Source organism: Ischnura elegans, assembly GCF_921293095.1.
Source record: "Ischnura elegans chromosome 13 unlocalized genomic scaffold, ioIscEleg1.1 SUPER_13_unloc_2, whole genome shotgun sequence".
NCBI lineage: Eukaryota > Metazoa > Arthropoda > Insecta > Odonata > Coenagrionidae > Ischnura > Ischnura elegans.
The window spans coordinates 6049316-6067049 of NW_025791658.1; the positions used below are offsets into that span (position 1 = coordinate 6049316).

General features: G+C 41.1%; 1 protein-coding gene across 2 annotated transcripts in view; it reads right to left on the bottom strand.

Annotated features, from left to right (window-relative positions):
• LOC124172708 (endothelial zinc finger protein induced by tumor necrosis factor alpha-like) overlaps positions 1-17734 on the bottom strand; it is a 122492-nt gene that overhangs the window by 32545 nt on the left and 72213 nt on the right. Inside the window, exon 6 of one of the 2 annotated variants that reach the window (XM_046552177.1) lies at positions 11164-11233. In XM_046552177.1, coding sequence (XP_046408133.1) covers positions 11164-11233 — 70 coding nt within the window. Of the gene's footprint in view, positions 1-11163; positions 11237-17734 lie in introns of both variants that reach the window. The other variant, XM_046552176.1, reaches the window with a different exon arrangement.

Sequence of the window (17734 nt, forward strand, 5' to 3'; positions counted from 1 at the left end):
CTTTCTATTTGAGTATATTTATGAGGATTATAATCGGAGATATGAGTACATATGTACTGCCACGTTTTACCGGAAATTAAGACAATTTTTACCACTAATGTTGTAAAGATACGATTCTTCCGATTCAAATAGCATATCGAAAATGCGTTTTCACGGAATCCATCGGGTAGCCGTTAATTTTTCTTGGAAAAGTATTGTTAGAATAATTCAATCGACACTGATCACTTAATGATGCATAACAATAAATAATTAAAATCAAAACTAAACACACAATATCATTACATTAATCGAACACTAGAATTGAATCAATAGTATATGTACCTGTCGCAATTTAGAACTCATTTAATAGTAACATGATTTAAATCATTAAAAAAAAAAAACAGATTAAGTGAACCTTTCGTGAAGATTTAGCATTTCATTGCGTCCGTAGCTACTATACGTCCATGTGCCCGTCTGGTTCGTGTTTACAACCACTGCCTTTACCACCTTCACAGAACAAGAATGCGCAATAGTTGATGCATTTGTTTCTGAAAAGGTGCAATAATCGACGGCTTTAAACCAATGTGATCAACAATTAGAAGCACTGGCATTACTGCATTTGATCGAAATCCAGCAACTCAGCATCGAAAGTGTGAACAATTTATTGAGGAATATCTTCAATTCGCCAGGGTAAGTAGGATCGATAAATTACGTCACATAATGTTTCGCAATAATTTCCACAATATTTTCTTCATTAAAAATAATTTTACGTTCAACAGTGAGGTGATGGATCAAGCAGAAAGATGAGGATCAATCCTGCAGCAGATAAGAAGCCATCAAAGACGCAGTTTCGATGCCAATTTAAAAATAGCCAATGCAGAATACGCCGTAAATCATAGTATTCATATGGTGGCTGAAAAATTTGGCGTGGAAAGAAAGTTGGTGCGACTATGCAAAAAGCAGTTACCTCGCTTGCAAAGCGCTAACACATCGCGGAAGTCATTTCGGGAGCCTCGATGCGGCAGATTCAAAGAATTAGAGGAAAATATTGTCGAATTTGTGCGCAAATGCAGAGCAGAAGCTCTTTGTGTAACCTACGCAATGATTCGCGACGAGGCATTGAAAATTGCCTTGGACAGCGGAATTCCGAGGGATAAGCTCAGAGCAAGTGCAGCCTGGCTGAGAAGAATGATGAAGTGTAATGGCTTCACACTACATACGTTCAATGGTGTCTGGCTCAACTTTGTGGAAGTTAAAGTTCACAAATGAAAAAACGACTTCGTTTTCTTCCACTAATTTATTTTCACGGTACGACATGTTTCGACCTTGAGCGGTCATTTACGAGTACAAAGATTTGTCAAAAGTCGGGTAAATTTATACCAGGAAGGGACTTGGGGAGGTTGGAGGGGGAAGAGGGTGTTAGGAGGGGGGGGGGGAGTAATGGGTGGCGGTTATGTTGAGGGATGGGAAAACCACTGCAAGGACAATGTTGATGACTATATGCAAAAGGGTCATTAGTAAAGGATTAGGGTTGATGTGGGTTATCAGTAGGTGTGGGGTTGAGTGGGAGGTTAGGGTTTTTACGTCCTTCAGTGTAGTTTAGAGATACTTTTAGGAGGGGGGAAAACCTTTCAAATAGGATGTCGTTGAGTAAGGGACATTTTCCCATATTCTTCCTTATTTCAAGCTCTTCTTTCTTGTCCATCTTTTTTCCTTTGTTCTCGAAGTGAAGAATCTCCGGTATGAAGTCGCTTACATGTTCTTCTTCCCAAAGATGTTTTGCGAAGTGGGACTGTGAAATATTGCAGTACCGGTAACATCTTTCATGTTCTTTAATTCTGCTCTCGAATGCGCGTCCGGTCTGTCCCACATAAGCCGCTTCACAGTCGTTGCACTTTAATTTGTAGATACCACTTCTTTCGAGAGGTTGTACTTTGTCTTTAGTGTTCACTAAGAATTTTTTAAGGTTATCACTTTTATAAAAAGCCACTCTATATTTATCTTTCGGAAAGAGGTTTCCTATTTTTTCCGAAATCAAGCCATAATATGGTAATTTACACCATCGCAATTTTTCACTGTTCACTTTCCCTGGAATTCCCTCCAACCTCCCCAAGTCCCTTCCTGGTATAAATTTACCCGACTTTTGACAAATCTTTGTACTCGTAAATGACTCGTAAGTGGAAGAAAACGAAGTCGTTTTTTCATTTGTGGGCTTCACACTACGACGACGAACATCACTAGCACAGCGTCTTCCGGTTTGCTATGAGGAGAAAATTATTGCCTACCAAAGGTCCAACTGCGATTGGTCCAATTGCCATCCAACTGCGGCAAAGGCAAGGATATTTACTGGGGCAAATGGGCAATGCAGATGAAACTCCAGTTTTTATTGACATGCCGAGTTCAACAACAGTGGAAGAGAAGGAAGCGAAATCAGTGCTGGTCAAAACTTCGGGACACGAAAAGAATCGAGTGACTTGCATGCTTGCTATAACTGCTGACGGGAGAAAACTACCTCCATATATCATTTTTAAAAGAAAAACTATGCCAAAAGAAAAATTTCCCCATGGAATGCATACAAGAGTTCAAGAAAATGGATGGATGACGCAAGAATTGGTCCTGGATTGGATAGAAGTCATTTAAGTATACCGGGACTAGCCACGGTGATAACTTTTACGAAGTCACCGGCAATGCACAAATTGTGCGAAAAATCCACAGAGGAAAAATCATTCGCCTTGACCAAGATTCGAACCCGGATCCCTCGATTTCTGGCCAAGGGAGAATGACGCCTCGGTAGCTGAACTGGCAAAAGCACTCGGCCAGAAATCGAGGGATCCGGGTTCGAATCCCAGTCAAGGCGAATGATTTTTCCTCTGTGGATGTTTCGCACAATGGATAAAAGTTGTTTGGAAAAAGAGGCCAGGTGGCCTTCTAAATATCCCATCCATGCTGGTTCTGGACTCACTTAGGGGCCACATAACTGAAAGTGTGAAGATAGAGCTAGCAAAAGGCAAAATAGATATGGTTGTCATCCCAGGGGGTTTAACCAGCCAACTACAGCCTTTGGATGTATCGGTTAACAAACCATTCAAAGATGAATTTAAAAGAAATTATAATGAGTGGATGGTTATGGGGCAAAAAGAATATACACAGGCAGGAAAATTAAGGAGGCCATCTCTGGCAATGGTTGCGCAGTGGATATTAAATGCCTGGAGTTCAGTCAAAGAAACTCTGATAATCAAGAGTTTCAAAAAATGCTGCATTTCTAACCTACTCGATGGGTCAGAAGATGATATTACTTGGGAAAAATCAGATTCAGAGGAGAGTGATTAGGATTGGAATCCAGGAGAAGAAAATGATTCCTCTGATGAGACTGGAAGTTGTGATTCATTTGAAAAAGATGACTGAGAAATCAAAAAGTTTATTCCATTTTAATAACTAAGGAGATATCATATTTTTTCAGTTTTAATGTTTGATGGAAAAAGTTTATTTCTTAATTTTATTACTTTGATATTTGTAAGTCCTGTAGTTTAATTATTTTACTTAGCAGGCATTTGATGGCAATATTTTTATCATATTTATAATTTATTTATCACAATTTTATTTAGATTTCCTAAATTCTTCTAGTCACCTGGATTTGTGATGACTTTATGGGTGTGTTACACTGGATCTAAGGAAGTTTCAGGGCCAAATGCAATACTGTTTAATAGCTTTAAGTTAAGGCTTACCTATATATTGACATTGTCTGTAGTCATTTGTAAATGAAAAATATTAATAATTTGTGAATGTTTAAAAAAAATACAATAGCCATGGATACTTACAAAATTTTCTCATTTCTTCATTACAACTGGTTAAGGAACTATAAATTACTGATACATGCAATGAATCACAACTTGTTTTAGGTATAGCTATTTTGTTATTTGGTGAAAATTTTTATTGAAGAAGCACTGTCAAAGAAAACCATTTATATATTGTGCTACAGAAGAATGATGAAAATCAAATGGATCGACCGAGTTAGTAACGAGGAAGTCCTAAGAAGGGTAGGAGAGAAGAGAAGCCTCATGAAAACCTTAATGAGAAGACGGAACACCCTTTTAGGCCACATCTTGAGACATGATGGCCTGATGAAGACAATCATCGAAGGACAAGTGGTAGGCAAGAATGGAAAAGGAAGACCCCGAACAAAATATATGGAACAAGTAAAGAGAGATGTGAAAGAGAAGAAATACGTAGGTGTGAAAAGATTAGCTGATAGGAGAACTGAGTGGAGAGCTGCATCACACCAATCCTAGGATTGTTGACCAGTGATGATGATGCAGAGTTTCAGCGAGGACGCTCTAGCCTCAGTGACGAACCGCGTGAAGGGCGACCACAAACCACTGTCACTCGAGAAAAAGTGGATGCTGTGCATAACATGATTTTGAATTATCATCATGTTACATACCGTGAGATTTAGGCATCATTGGATATCTCGGGGACCTCATTTCAAAAGATCTTACACGAAGAATTAGGTGTTAAAAAATTGGTTTCCCATCGGATACTGCACCTCCTCACAGAAGAACAGAAAGCAGCTCGAGCCAAAAAGTGTCGAAATACTCTACAACGATTCAACTCATGAGCATCAAAGCACGTTCACAACATCGTAAGTGGTGATGAATCATGGATCTATAGCTATGATCCTAAATCAAAATGCCAATCTTCAGTATGGGTCTTCCAAAGTGAACTCAAACCGACAAAAGTTGTTCGCTCTCTTGCAGAATTTCCAAGAAAATGGGCGCATCGTTCGTAGCCAAATCAGGGCCTGTAGCGATGATGGCTCTTAAAAATCAAGGAACAGTTAATGCTCAATGGTATACGACCATTTGCTTGCCGGAAGTGATCGCTGAGCTTCGGAAAGATAATCCAAATCAACGTATTACGCTCCGTCATGACAATGCAAGCTCACACACCGCTTAAGTCACAAAGTCGTTTTTGGAACAGCAAAACATCAAAATTCTCGCTCACCCTCCATACAGCTGGGGCTTAAGCCCCGACAATTTTTTCACATTTCCCAGAATCAAGAACATGCTACGAGGAAAGTGCTTCAAGGCATCTGAAATAGTGGTTGATGCCTACAAAACAGCCATTTTTGACTACCCCTACATTAATATTGGAAGAACTGATGTATGCAACGACTGGTTCCATGGAATGCAAAAGTGCCTCGACAACCGTGCAGAGTACGTTGAAAAACAATAAAAAAATTGCATTATTGCACCTGTTATAAAACTTTCTTCATTCCCCACACTTAAAAGGCTACCCACGTACCTACTGGCACCAATCAGAAATAAGGTGACGTGTTTTCCAGTGCAGGTGTTTGGTGGAGTTTCTCATCCCGCTGCATGAGTGGCCACTAGGGTGTTTTCGTGTTTTTGATGCAAAGTCGTCGGACACTAATGTTCCTCTGTTTTAAATATTTCAAAACCTATGGAGGATAAATCACAAAGTCCAAATAATAGCCCGTTTTGACAATAAACAGAGATAAATGAAGCATTAAAGGTTATACTGACGAATTTAAAAGTTTACCTAAAGAATTTTATGGTTTTAGGATGAGTGAGAATGATCAACAAATGTTGAGTGTATGCAACCCGCGTGCCACCATAAATGTCTGCCTGGGGTGGGGCGCGCTTACTCTTGGGGCCTTGTCTCGGGAACCACTGGTCACAATTGGAAAATATTCCGGATACAGTATGTCTGTAGTCCAATGTATCATTAGTTACCATAGAAAATCAGTTGAAAAATACCAGCGCCTCCTTATCGCCATTCATATCTTGAAAACAGTCGAAAATACCAAAATTTCTCAACTTTGAGTGCAATGTGGCACGTCTTCCCGTCATCCAATTGCAATAATATTTTACAGGATATGTTTTCACACCATTTGACATAAAATGAGGGGGGCGTCCCGAAATAAATTCGAAAAATCGAAAAATAAGGACAAAAGGCACACAAATAGTGGCCACACATCAAGCTTTTCGGAGAGAAAACATTTATTGCTTCTCCATTTTGAAAAAGATATGTTTACGCTGTAGCTTGGAGAGATACCTCTCTACCTGGAAAAATTGGGTGGTCTCCTAATTCCTCACAAAATTTGGTATCTGGGAATTACCCGCTGTGCTGCCACTTAGGGTTGGGGCAGGGGCTCTCTTCCCATTTATTTTTCGCCTCTCCTCTGAAACCAAACAAGCTTTCAAAAACTGGGAAATGAAACACTCCCATGGCCGTTATAGGGGACCTCGTTGCAGGTATGAAAAAAACACTGTGTCGGTATGCTGGAACGGGAAGATTCTCAGTGACCAACCCCAGCCTCTCAACCGGAAACCCTTCACAAACACACGATCAACAGCGTAGAAACCTTCGCGAGGGTTTTGTGGGACCTCGCTAAGGCTGCTCACGTTGAAACCAATCACTCCCTTAACTATGAAGGAACCTTCGCGAGGGTTTTGGGGGGCCTCGCTAAGGTTGCTTAAGTTAAGGAAACACACACACACACACACACAATAAATCAGACACACAAAACTTACTCCGTGGGTTATACTCCGGGAGAGATTGCTCGAAAACGAGCGATGGAACTGCCAAATGTACAGGAAATGTGTGCCGGTTTCAGAATCCAAGATTCCCATCTCAACGCAACCGATGATTTGAGCTTCACTTCAACAAGGTTGAGTGATGCTTCTCCCGTCCAGGTGGCAGTTCCATCGCTCGTTTTTGAGCAATCTCTACCGGAGTATAACCCACCGAGTAAGTGTTGTGTGTGTGATTGATTGAGTATGTGTGTGTTTCCTTAACTTAAGCAGCCTTAGCGAGGCCCCCCAAAACCTTTGCGAAGGTTTCTTCACTGTTGAACGAGTGTTAGTGAAGGGTTTCCGGTTGAGAGGCAGGGGTTGGTCACCGCTGCGAATCTTCCCGTTCCAGCATACCAACACAGTGTTTTGTTCATACAGTAAAACCTCTTTACATCGTAATGGAGGGGAACAAAATTTGGGCTTTTTGATGCATGGATGTTCACTAAAGAGAGGTTTCAGTGATAGGCACCATTTTTTCATATCCTTTGGAAATGAAAGGCACTACTCTCCTTTAAACCAATATATTCATGTGTTTAAACAAACATGCATGCATTAGTGAACATATATTTATTAATAACAGAAAGTGACTGCTATCGTGTGATTTTTACCATGATTCAATAGAAAACGATGTGATCTCTCTTAATTCAACAGTATCTTAAAATGGTTATGATAGTTGGATATCTTTTTAATTATTTACTGTTAGGTATGCTCTCATATGGAACAAAATGGCCATAACTAATGGTTAACGTGAAAATTACAGCATATTTAAAGGTGAATAAGAAAAAAATAAGCGTGAAACATTTATTGCTGAAAATGTTATTCTATGTACATAAACACGGCTGCATTAATGGTCTCTAGTTGCCTCGGTGCGATTAGCGGAGATAGTTTAGCTGTCTCGGGGTATCTCCTTGGTATGATAAGTGGAGGTTTTGTGAAGTAAAGAGGTTCACTACAAAGAGGTTTTCCTATAAATTTATATGTAAATCTGAAGGGACCGTAGGGGTGGTATGAAGTATGGAGGTTTATGATGTAAAGAGGTTTACTACATAGAGGTTTTACTGTATTATGCTGATCGGTAGTGATACGAATAGAATGTGTGATTTCTTAACTGAAGCAGCCTTAGCGAGGTCCCCCAAAACCCTCGCGAAGGTTTCCTTCACTGCTGAACGAGTGTTTGTGAAGGGTTTCCGATAGAGAGGCTGGGGTTGGTCACTGCAGAGAATCTTCACCTTTTTATCTATAAGCTTTCAAAAACCAACAGCACAATGCACTGAAGGAATAACTCACCCAAGACGACAAATGTCTTTAGTTAATTTTTTACATTTTATAATTCATCACAATGCATAACAGAATAACATTCCTCGCTTGGGGAAAAACATTTTTGTATCTCTCGAATGCAGACTCATTCATTGAAGGATTTTCATTATAGAACGGGATGATTTCCTTTTTTTTTTTCTCATTGCCAAAACGGAGAGATTATTACTCCTGGAGTACGTATTTCACGCTTTTAGATTTTTAAATGACGATATCTATTTTTCGCGATTAAATGAAAAGTGAAAATTTTCAAGCGCGCGAAAACACGACTGCTAAGTATGAATGCTCGGAAACTCAAACCAAAATATGAAATTCACCGTTTTTTCCAGGTTTTTTCACGGTCTAGATGTCATCAAATTCACGGTTTTTAGATAAACCATTTTAGGCAGAAATATTGATCATGTAACAATCATTGGCTCACGTGAACTAAAAATTAAACAAAAACGCGGCAGACACTGTGAATGCAAACACAACAATGAAAGTGTTATAATCTCTTATGACATCACATATCGTTTGCAAAATTCAGCTCTCGCTAAAGGTTGTGAGTGGGGAAATGGAGGGGCCAGGGCGACAGGGAAGTTAAGATGAAGTGCTAATGAACACATTGGTGCCAATAAACTCCATTGTTTCCGGCTCTACTTTGTGAAAATCCATTCTGAACAATAAAAAGTTATGGTACCTTTTCACATGATTTATTCAATCATCATCATTAGTCAACAATCCTAAGATTGGTTTGATGCAGCTCTCCATTTCTCTCTCCTATCCGCTAATCTCTTCATCAGACAATTTAAAGAAGGAGTAGAGTCGCCTCCTCGGGATAATAATGTGGTGGTCTCCCCTTGCCTTCCACATCGCAATACTACAGCCGTTAAAGTAAATGTTACCACGCCTGAAGTGCAATGAGTGTCGCTGTACTGACCATCGTGATCTCCACCTTCACTCATATGAAGAAGAGCTGCTGCCCTCTCCTCCGGGTAATGTGAGGCATAATTGTTGGCGGCCTCTCATCGCCAAGTCACGGTATCTTCACAGGTTTAGTGTATCATTTAGATGGCCTATCTCACCCATATAGACCATTACCACCTCGGATAACCGCCGCTTTTTGTTCACGACTGCTTATTCGACAAGTAAACTTGCTTATAACGCAGCTAACCTCTATATCTAGAGGTTGACCCACCATCCGCAACCCGGTGGACGCACTCGGTGGCTTAAAGCTCAGCCGCGAGGATTTATTCAATACGACCGGTTTTGTCGCAGAATTGTTGTTGTTGTTGTTTATCTGGTTGCACAATAACAAAATAACTGTTATTATAACGGTTTCTGCACCTGATGATGTCGCCTCTGCAACGAAACCGGTCGTATTGAATAAATCATGTGAAAAGGTACTATAACTTTTCATTGTTCACATTGGTACCAGTTTTCCGACTTTGGTAAAGGCTTAAGGTCAATGTGTCATCACCGCACACGGATCAATAATTGCGCTTCGAATATGCTTGTGCAGATAAATGCGTGAAAAGTATAAGTAATCATGTCAGCGTTCATGCCTCGGCACCTCCCCCCCTTCTTTGCCCCCATACACCTTTTTCCTCACCTTGCACTGGAGGAATGCACAACGCAAAGGCCGATTGCCGAATTGCAGCAACGGCTCCCCTCCCTCGCAGAGAAGCCTCCTCCCCACCCTTTGTGCCATCCACCTTTCCCGGAGGAACGTGAATGCAACGCCCGTTTGCCAAATAGGGTAGTTTCCTTCATCAAAGAAAACGAAAGGCATTGACTGCAATTCCTTACCCACCATTATTGCATTCATAATATACAAATTATTTTGTTTTAGAAATCCCAGCTCAGACGAATGACAATGGTCAATTTTAACCGCATTTGAAAAAGGCCAGATTGGTGCCCATGCGATTCCACTCCACGTGACGTCAAAGGGACCTAGTTTCTTTACGAGTAGATAGGAGTTTTACATCGTCTGAGGTTACCAATGCATGCATGAGGCACAGAGCTCAGGGAAACGCCTCTTAATAATCACCTATTAAAACTGGCTAAGGTCGGAAAGTTTTCTTCGTTTGATAAGGGATTAATAATCCTTATTTAAGCAAAGCGCTACCAGCTAGCAGGGTACTCTGCTACCTGCTAGCATCCTGCGTCGTATCAGCACTCAGAGCCTCACCCCAAGATCACCTCACTTGCGACAGCGGGAACCAGAATGATGTCACATGGGAGTTTTCTCGGCATTCATACTTAGCCGTCGCGCTTTCGCGTGCTTGAAAATTTGTACTTTTCATTTAATCGCGAAAAATAGATATCGCCATTTAAAAATCTAACAGCATGAAATACGTACTCCAGGAGTAATAATCTTTCGATTTAGGCAATAAGAAAATAATAGGAAACCACCCTATAACGACAACGGCTGAAGGGGATAAAGGCAAGGTGAAGGAGGAGCAGAGAGAGGGACTCGGGTGGGTGGTCCCTATGCGAAGTGAGATGTAACAAGTAATGAAGAACGAGTAAACATTACTTTTCCGACTTCTCTGGACTTTCCTTTCCCAAATCCCTGCCAAATTTGTCTGATCGCATCCTAGAGGAGTAACACTGCACATGACTCACCTTGAAACACGATCGACACATCAAATTTCCACTCAACTCCGCATTCCATGAACGCTCCACCTGCTCCAAAAATGACATACACACACTAGTCAGCATTCACATTCCCTATTTGCAATTAAGGAGCTCACTACTCGGCCTCAAAACTTTACTATAAAATAACTAGCAGCATTCTAGCTATTAACTCTCCTGATGCGTTCAAAAGGAAAGTCAAAGAGTTACTAATCAATAAATGTTGTTATGATATAAAAGACTTTTTAAATGATTATACTTTTGTTGCATAATTATGGTGTATCTTTGTGTATTGCTTTTAAAATTGTGTATTGCTTTTAAAATAGAAATTCAAACTAAATAATTAAGGAATTATGTGGTGTATTGTTGTATATGTACCTGAAACATTGTAACTTATAATGTCTTTGTCCCATCTATATGCTTTTGACGAAACCATGCATGTAAATGCCAACGGTGAAATAAATAAATTATCATTATTTTGCTCTTACAATCGTAGTTCTAAAATCTAGATTGAGAGGTTTTTAAGGTTTTACGACGATTTTCACAGCTTTTTCCAGGTTTTTTTTTCACGGCAGACGAAATTCACGGCTTGTTCACAGTTTTAAGGTTTTCTTGTCTTAGCAAGAGCTCAGAGAGTCATCTGCTATCCCTTACTCACCCACTTCCTCCGCCATCGACTCATGGGACGTTGTCCAATTCTCATTCAACTCTCCATTCCCGGTAGAAGTCTGCTGAAAGAAAGCAAATCAACAAATGAGTCATAAATGGACAGGGAATTAGAATCTATGTGGCAAATGATTGACTAACACTGATTTTGTATACAGTAAGTCCTCGACATATGAACAAAATGCGTTCCGAGCAGTAACATCAAGGCAAAATTTGCAGTGCCAGAACAGACTTTCCTGAACTTTTTTTTAATGAGTGAAATATTACTATGAGTGTTTTTTTTTATTGCAAGTTATTGCAGCCAAATCCCGCTTATCCGGCAGCGGTTCATATAGCATAGTATCATGATCAATAATGACACTCTCCCAACTTCTGACAGCATCATCCGTTAATTTTTTGTGACTTGCGAGTCAATTAAAAATATATTCTGCATTCTGCGATGTAGCTTAAATTGTTACTTTAATTGACAACTTATTCGCAAGCTTCACTGTCACAATTCTTATAATCTTGACAATAAACTGCTCAACATGCAGGTATAGTGATACCATAGATAAACTGAGCAGCCGTGAGCTTACTCAAAACTTAAGGTCTTCAGGAAGCTTTCAGTCAAACTTCGTCTCGCAAGCCTTAACATATTCTTTAACAACCAGTGCCTTAAACTTCAACTCATCCCGAATTACGTCCACATCTCTACCAAGACGTCATCCGCAGCTTCCAGAGCAGCCATCGCCCAAGCCCAGAGGACATGGATCCGAGAGGAACTGAAAAGCTGGTTCATGAAGAGGGATTCCCTATCCCACTATCTCTACTACCTTCACCTGGAGCTGGGACATCGTCTGCACTGGTGCCAGTGGAGTTCTTTCCAAGACCACGTCAAGGATCTGAGCAGCCGCATCGCCTTCAAGAAACGTAAGGTGATCAGCAAAAAACTGTGCTTTCTTCGTATTTCACAACAACCAACCACCCCTCCACTGTGTGCTAATCGTGCCCCCAGATCCTTCCCTCCAAGGGTCATCAACCTTTCTGACCACAACTTTACGGACCAAGAAGTCAACTTCCTTAGCAAGGGTTACAAATACTCACTTTCCCAACCCATCAGCAAGAAGGCTGCTTGTAATTTCTTGGTTGATTGTGAAGTAGCCCTTCGTAGTGAACCTCCCGGCAAAAAGCACCAAATCGCTGAACATATTTCTAAAAACCTCACTAGAATCCCAAATTCTTTGCCTGCCTCTTCCTCCCACTTGTTAAAATCTATTAAGTCGGCCGCCACAAACCACGATCTCATCTTCACCAAAGCTGACAAAGGTTCTAGTATCGTTATCCTCAACAAAAGTGATTACCTAACGAAGTGCTATGACTTTATATCGACCAATGAGTTCGAACTGCTAAACAAAGACCCCACCCCCATTTTTCAAGATCAACTTAAATCCATAGTGAACAGATGCACTTCCTTACTCTCACCTCGAGAAAGGAGACATCTTATTAAAATGAATCCATTGCCACCGAAAATGTACGGCTTACCCAAAACCCACAAGTCTAACGTGCCCATACGCCCTATGGTTTCCCATTTTTCTGCTCCCTCCCATCTCCTTTCTTCAAAGCTAAATACACTCATACGGTCCCTCTCGGGGTTCAAGCCTACGCACAGCATTGAAAATTCCTCTGAGCTAGCAAAACGTCTTTCAACAATAACCCCCCCACCAAATGGAAAACTGGTATCATTTGATGTTTCCAACCTTTTTACCTCCGTACCTGCCAAAGAAGCCATAGATATGACTCTAGATTGGCTCAGAAAATCATCCGTCAATGACGACTTAGTGAGTGACTTCAAAAAACTATTATCAGTGTGTATGGACCAAAATTATTTTCAATTCAATCATCAGTTTTATAGACAAAACCACGGTCTCTCTATGGGCTCTCCTCTCTCGCCTATCCTGGCTGATATCTTTATGGATAACCTGGAAATTAAACTGTTCAGCTCTCATCACCCTCTTTTAAAAAACTTGTGCTACTACTTTAGATATGTGGATGACATTATTTGCTTATGGACCGGTAGCAAGAGACAACTGGCCTCCTTCCTTGGGCTACTCAATTCCCTCCACCGATCCATCAATTTTACAACTGAACTTGGAGGTGACTCAATCCACTTCCTAGATCTTACGATTTCCCTCAAAGAAGGCAAACATGACTTCTCAATCTACCGGAAAAGTACCTTTACGGATGTACTTATCCCCGCAGACTCAAACCATCCTTACTCCCACAAGATTGCAGGCATTAACTCTATGCTAAACAGACTCCTTTGTATACCAATGACTGCTTCAAGTTTCAACCAGGAACTTGATGTTATTAAATCGATATGTTCTAATAACGGCTATCATGATGACCTCATCCGTAAATTACTGGCCAAAAAAACCCGAATAAGAGTATCGCCCACCCTAACCAGTTTGCTGCCGGTCCCCAAAACAGAACCCAAACGGTGGTGCAAATTACCTTTCCTTGGCCCCCTGTCTTACAGTGTTCACAACCTCATACCCAAAGACAAATACAGAGTGTGTTTTTACTCCCCGACCTCCCTTGGTAAAGTGATTTTTAACTCCAAGGACAAAGTGAATCCTGAAGACAAAAGTGGTGTCTATGCCCTGACATGCGACGAGTGCAACGGTGTGTACGTTGGTCAAACGGGCCGCAAGTTTAAAACTCGTGTCGATGAACACAAAAGAAGTGCTCGTTTGAAAGACTCCATTTCCCACTTTTCTAAACACCTGTCCGAATCCGGCCACAACAGTGATTTTAATATTAAAATTTTACATGTACATGACAAAAGTGTAAAACTGGATATTTTAGAAATTTTAGAAATCACCAAATGCACTCTTGCACGTAACATCGAAATTTTTAATGATATGACTGTATTCAAATGTTCTAACTTTTTATCTACTGTTTTAAAATCTGACTTCTTCCTTGACAATCCTTCCTCCTCCCCTTCTCATTAACCTCGTTACCACCTGACTTTTATCTGTCTGCCCCCACCCCACCTCCCCAAACTTTTATACCTTTTGTTTTGAACCTCCTATCCAACCAACAATGCCCAACCAACAATGCTCAATGCTCCTCCTCATTTAGTTCCCCCCCTCCTAATTCCCTCACACTATTGTTGGATAAATAAGGCTGGATGTTGTATGCTTTTCTCAGTTAGTCTTGATAATGACGTTGTAACGTTGAAACTAGTAGATTGTAAAAATATAAGGTTGTGGAATAGTACTGTGTTTTTTATTTAACCATGAATTACTCAAAACTGATATGCGGTGTTGAATCCTGCAGGATAACCACACTTTTTGATGCCTTGCATAGGTTTATCAACTTACGAACAAGCTCTCGGAATACACCTTGTTTGTATGCCGAAGAATTACTGTTTTTGTTCATGATTCAATCATGAGACCACTTAAAGATGATACAATTTCACTTTATTTTACTTGAAAGTAGGTTTTTGCAGTGAGAGGCATCGTTGCTAATGGCTTCCGGGTGCAGCGGCGTGTTGCGCTTTGTCATGCAAGCTTTCGCGTACGTTACAGGGCGCATCATCAGGCGATGAATGAAATTACGGAATTCGTGGTCAATTAATATACTCGTCCAATCTCCCCCATTATTTTATTTGTTTTTATAAGACCTTTTTTCACACTGATTGTGAGTATTCTGTAAATGAGGCAAACTATTGAAAACTTGCGAAAGATCCACTGAGAAAAAAATCATCCCCCTTGACCAGGATTCGAACCACTATCCCCCGATTTCCGGTCGAGTGCTTTAGCCAGTTAAGCTACCGAGGCGTCATTCTTCCCTGTGGATATATGTGGACACTACCAGACTGGGTGTTGCTGGACTGCAGAGCATATGATGCCACAAGCAGTCCAAATCGTGCGCGCAGCACCACAGCCGGAGAGCAGGCCCGGACATAGAACACATAGAGGTGTTCGCTCTTGACTAGTTTTAAAGTATACCGGGACTAGCCGCAGTGATAACTTGTTCCATTCAGGAATTTTTGATGTTAAAGATGCATCTCGCATGGGCAGGCCCATCACCTAAAATGTCGATAAAATCACAGAAATAATCCAAGTAAACCCGCATGCTAGTAGTCCTAACATCGTCCAGGAGCTAAAGATCGACTATAATACAGTTTCACACCAATTGCGCAAATTTGAATTGAAAAAGAAGCTCGATGTTTGGGTGCCACATCAATTAAGACAAAAAAATGATGGATCGAATTTCCATCTGCGAAGTCTTAGGCAAACGGAAACGGAAAGCGACCCATTTCTTAAACGGAGGGTGACTGGGGATGAGAAGTGGGTTACATACGACAATAATGTGCAAAAAGGATTGTGATCAAAGCATGGTAAACCTGCTCAATCGGCGGTCAAACCAGGACTAACGGCCAAGAAGGTTCTGCTGTGCATTTGGTGGCACTGGAAAGGAATCATTTATCATGAGCTGTTTCCATTAGGCAAAACATTAAATTTAGATCTCTTCTGTCCATAACTGGACCTTTTGAAGCTAGCGATTGACCAGAAATGGCCAGGACTGGACAACAGGAGAGGCATTGTGTTCCATCAGGACAACGCAAGGTCACACACATCTGTAGTGACTCGCCAGAAAATCCGAGAGCTTGGCTGGAAAGTTTTAATGCATCCACCGTACAGTCCAGGCCAAGCACCAAGCGATTATCATCTTTTTTTCGCATTGCAAAACTTCCTGAGCGTTAAGAAATTGGTATCAAGAGAAGATAAAGAAAAATGGGTACTAAAGTTTTTCGCCAAAAAATACCAAGACTTCTATGCGAGAGGCATAATAAAGCCATTATTAAAATAGCAACAAATTGTCAAACAAGACGGTGCATATTTGACCGAAATAGGACAATCCAAAGCATGTTCAATAATGTCCTGAAGTTAATGCAAAAATAATGGATTTCTTTTTCCCAAACCTAATATGTATTTCTATGACCGTGTGGTGTGAATTTTGGAGTCAAATGCACACCATATGCATGCTGCATCTTGGTGATTGGTCACCTCCTGCCAAACATCCTAGAGGTGGCTCGCAGGGTATTATGTAGATGTAGATTTTCCACCGGCCGCCGTTCATGGTACGGCACACGGCATTGCAGAGAGATGTCTCGTCTGAAAGCCTCCTGAATTTCACATCAACAGCGGCCGGCGAATGGTCGTTTCGTCTAAAAACGGCCTCAATGTAGTTTTGTCTGTATTTCACGGTGTACATAGCGCATTGCTGGGCCGGATTGAAATGGGTGCCGTGCCGTCAATGGCGCGATTCGACTCGTTTGAAGACATCCACAGAGACCTATGGTGAGCTGAAAGAATGGCACCGTGCCGTGGAGGGTGGCAGGCAAAAAGTTGGCTTGTTTGAAAGTGGCAGCAGCTACATAAATGTTACAATGTAGGCGAGAGAGAAAAACTTACGAACCCTAAAATACGCGAGTTAGGGAGCAACTCTCAAAAGAAATACAAAAACGTGGAAACCATGAAATTAGAAAGAAATACAGTAAAACTTCTAGGTAGTGAACCTCTTTACATCGTAAAACCTCCACTTATCATACCAAGGAGACACCCCTGAGACGGCCTAAATACATCCGCAAATCATACCGAGACAACTGACCATTAATGCAGCTGCAATTACTTACATGGAATGACATTTTCAGATATAAATGTTTCACCCTTTTTTTTCTTGTACACCTTTATTATGTTGTGATTTTCATATTGATCATTAGTTGTGGCCATTTCGAACCATATGAGAGCATACCTAACAGTAAATGAGAAAAAAAGGTATCCAACTATCCTAATCATTGTAAGTGACTGTGGAATTAAGAGAGGTCACATCGTTTTCTCTGAAATCATGGTAAAAATCATGTGATAGCGCTTGCTTTCTGTAAAAATTTTGGTCCCCTCCATTATGTTGCAAAGAGGTTTCTCCGTACATGTACGCGTTTTTCAATCTTTTCACTTTTTGGCCTTGAATACGCTGCAGACCATTTCGGCTTTGGGCACCAGATTCAAATCCAAGCCAGTTCCAAGTATTGACTTCATGCGATCGGTTCTCGATACCGGTTCCACAGGCTAAGAACTGGCAGTATCGAGAACTTGGTACCACAACTGACCCATCTCCAGTTTAACACTAGAACCGCTGAACTTTCCAACCCCACCACAACCACAGCATGGGACTTTTTTGTCCCATTGACAAAATATGTTGATCCTGTCATGTTTAAGTATAATTGACGATTTTTTTGTGGTTTGTGTGAACAAAACACGTGTTTAGGTAATGTTTAAAACGTTTTATTAAGTATAACTAGGAATACAGTAAACTTATTTTGACGTGTTGGTTGCAAGCTCAGACCTGCAGACGAGCCGGGCAGAGGTGACGCAGCCTGCGCTGTGTGAGTAGGCAGCCGGCGCAGTGCACAGATTATTCCCTTCTGCGCTTCTAACTGGCAGAACAACGGTATCTGTGAGCGGTGAGCAGCAAGCGGCGAGCGGCAACCTGAGCGGCACGTGAGCGGCAGCGGT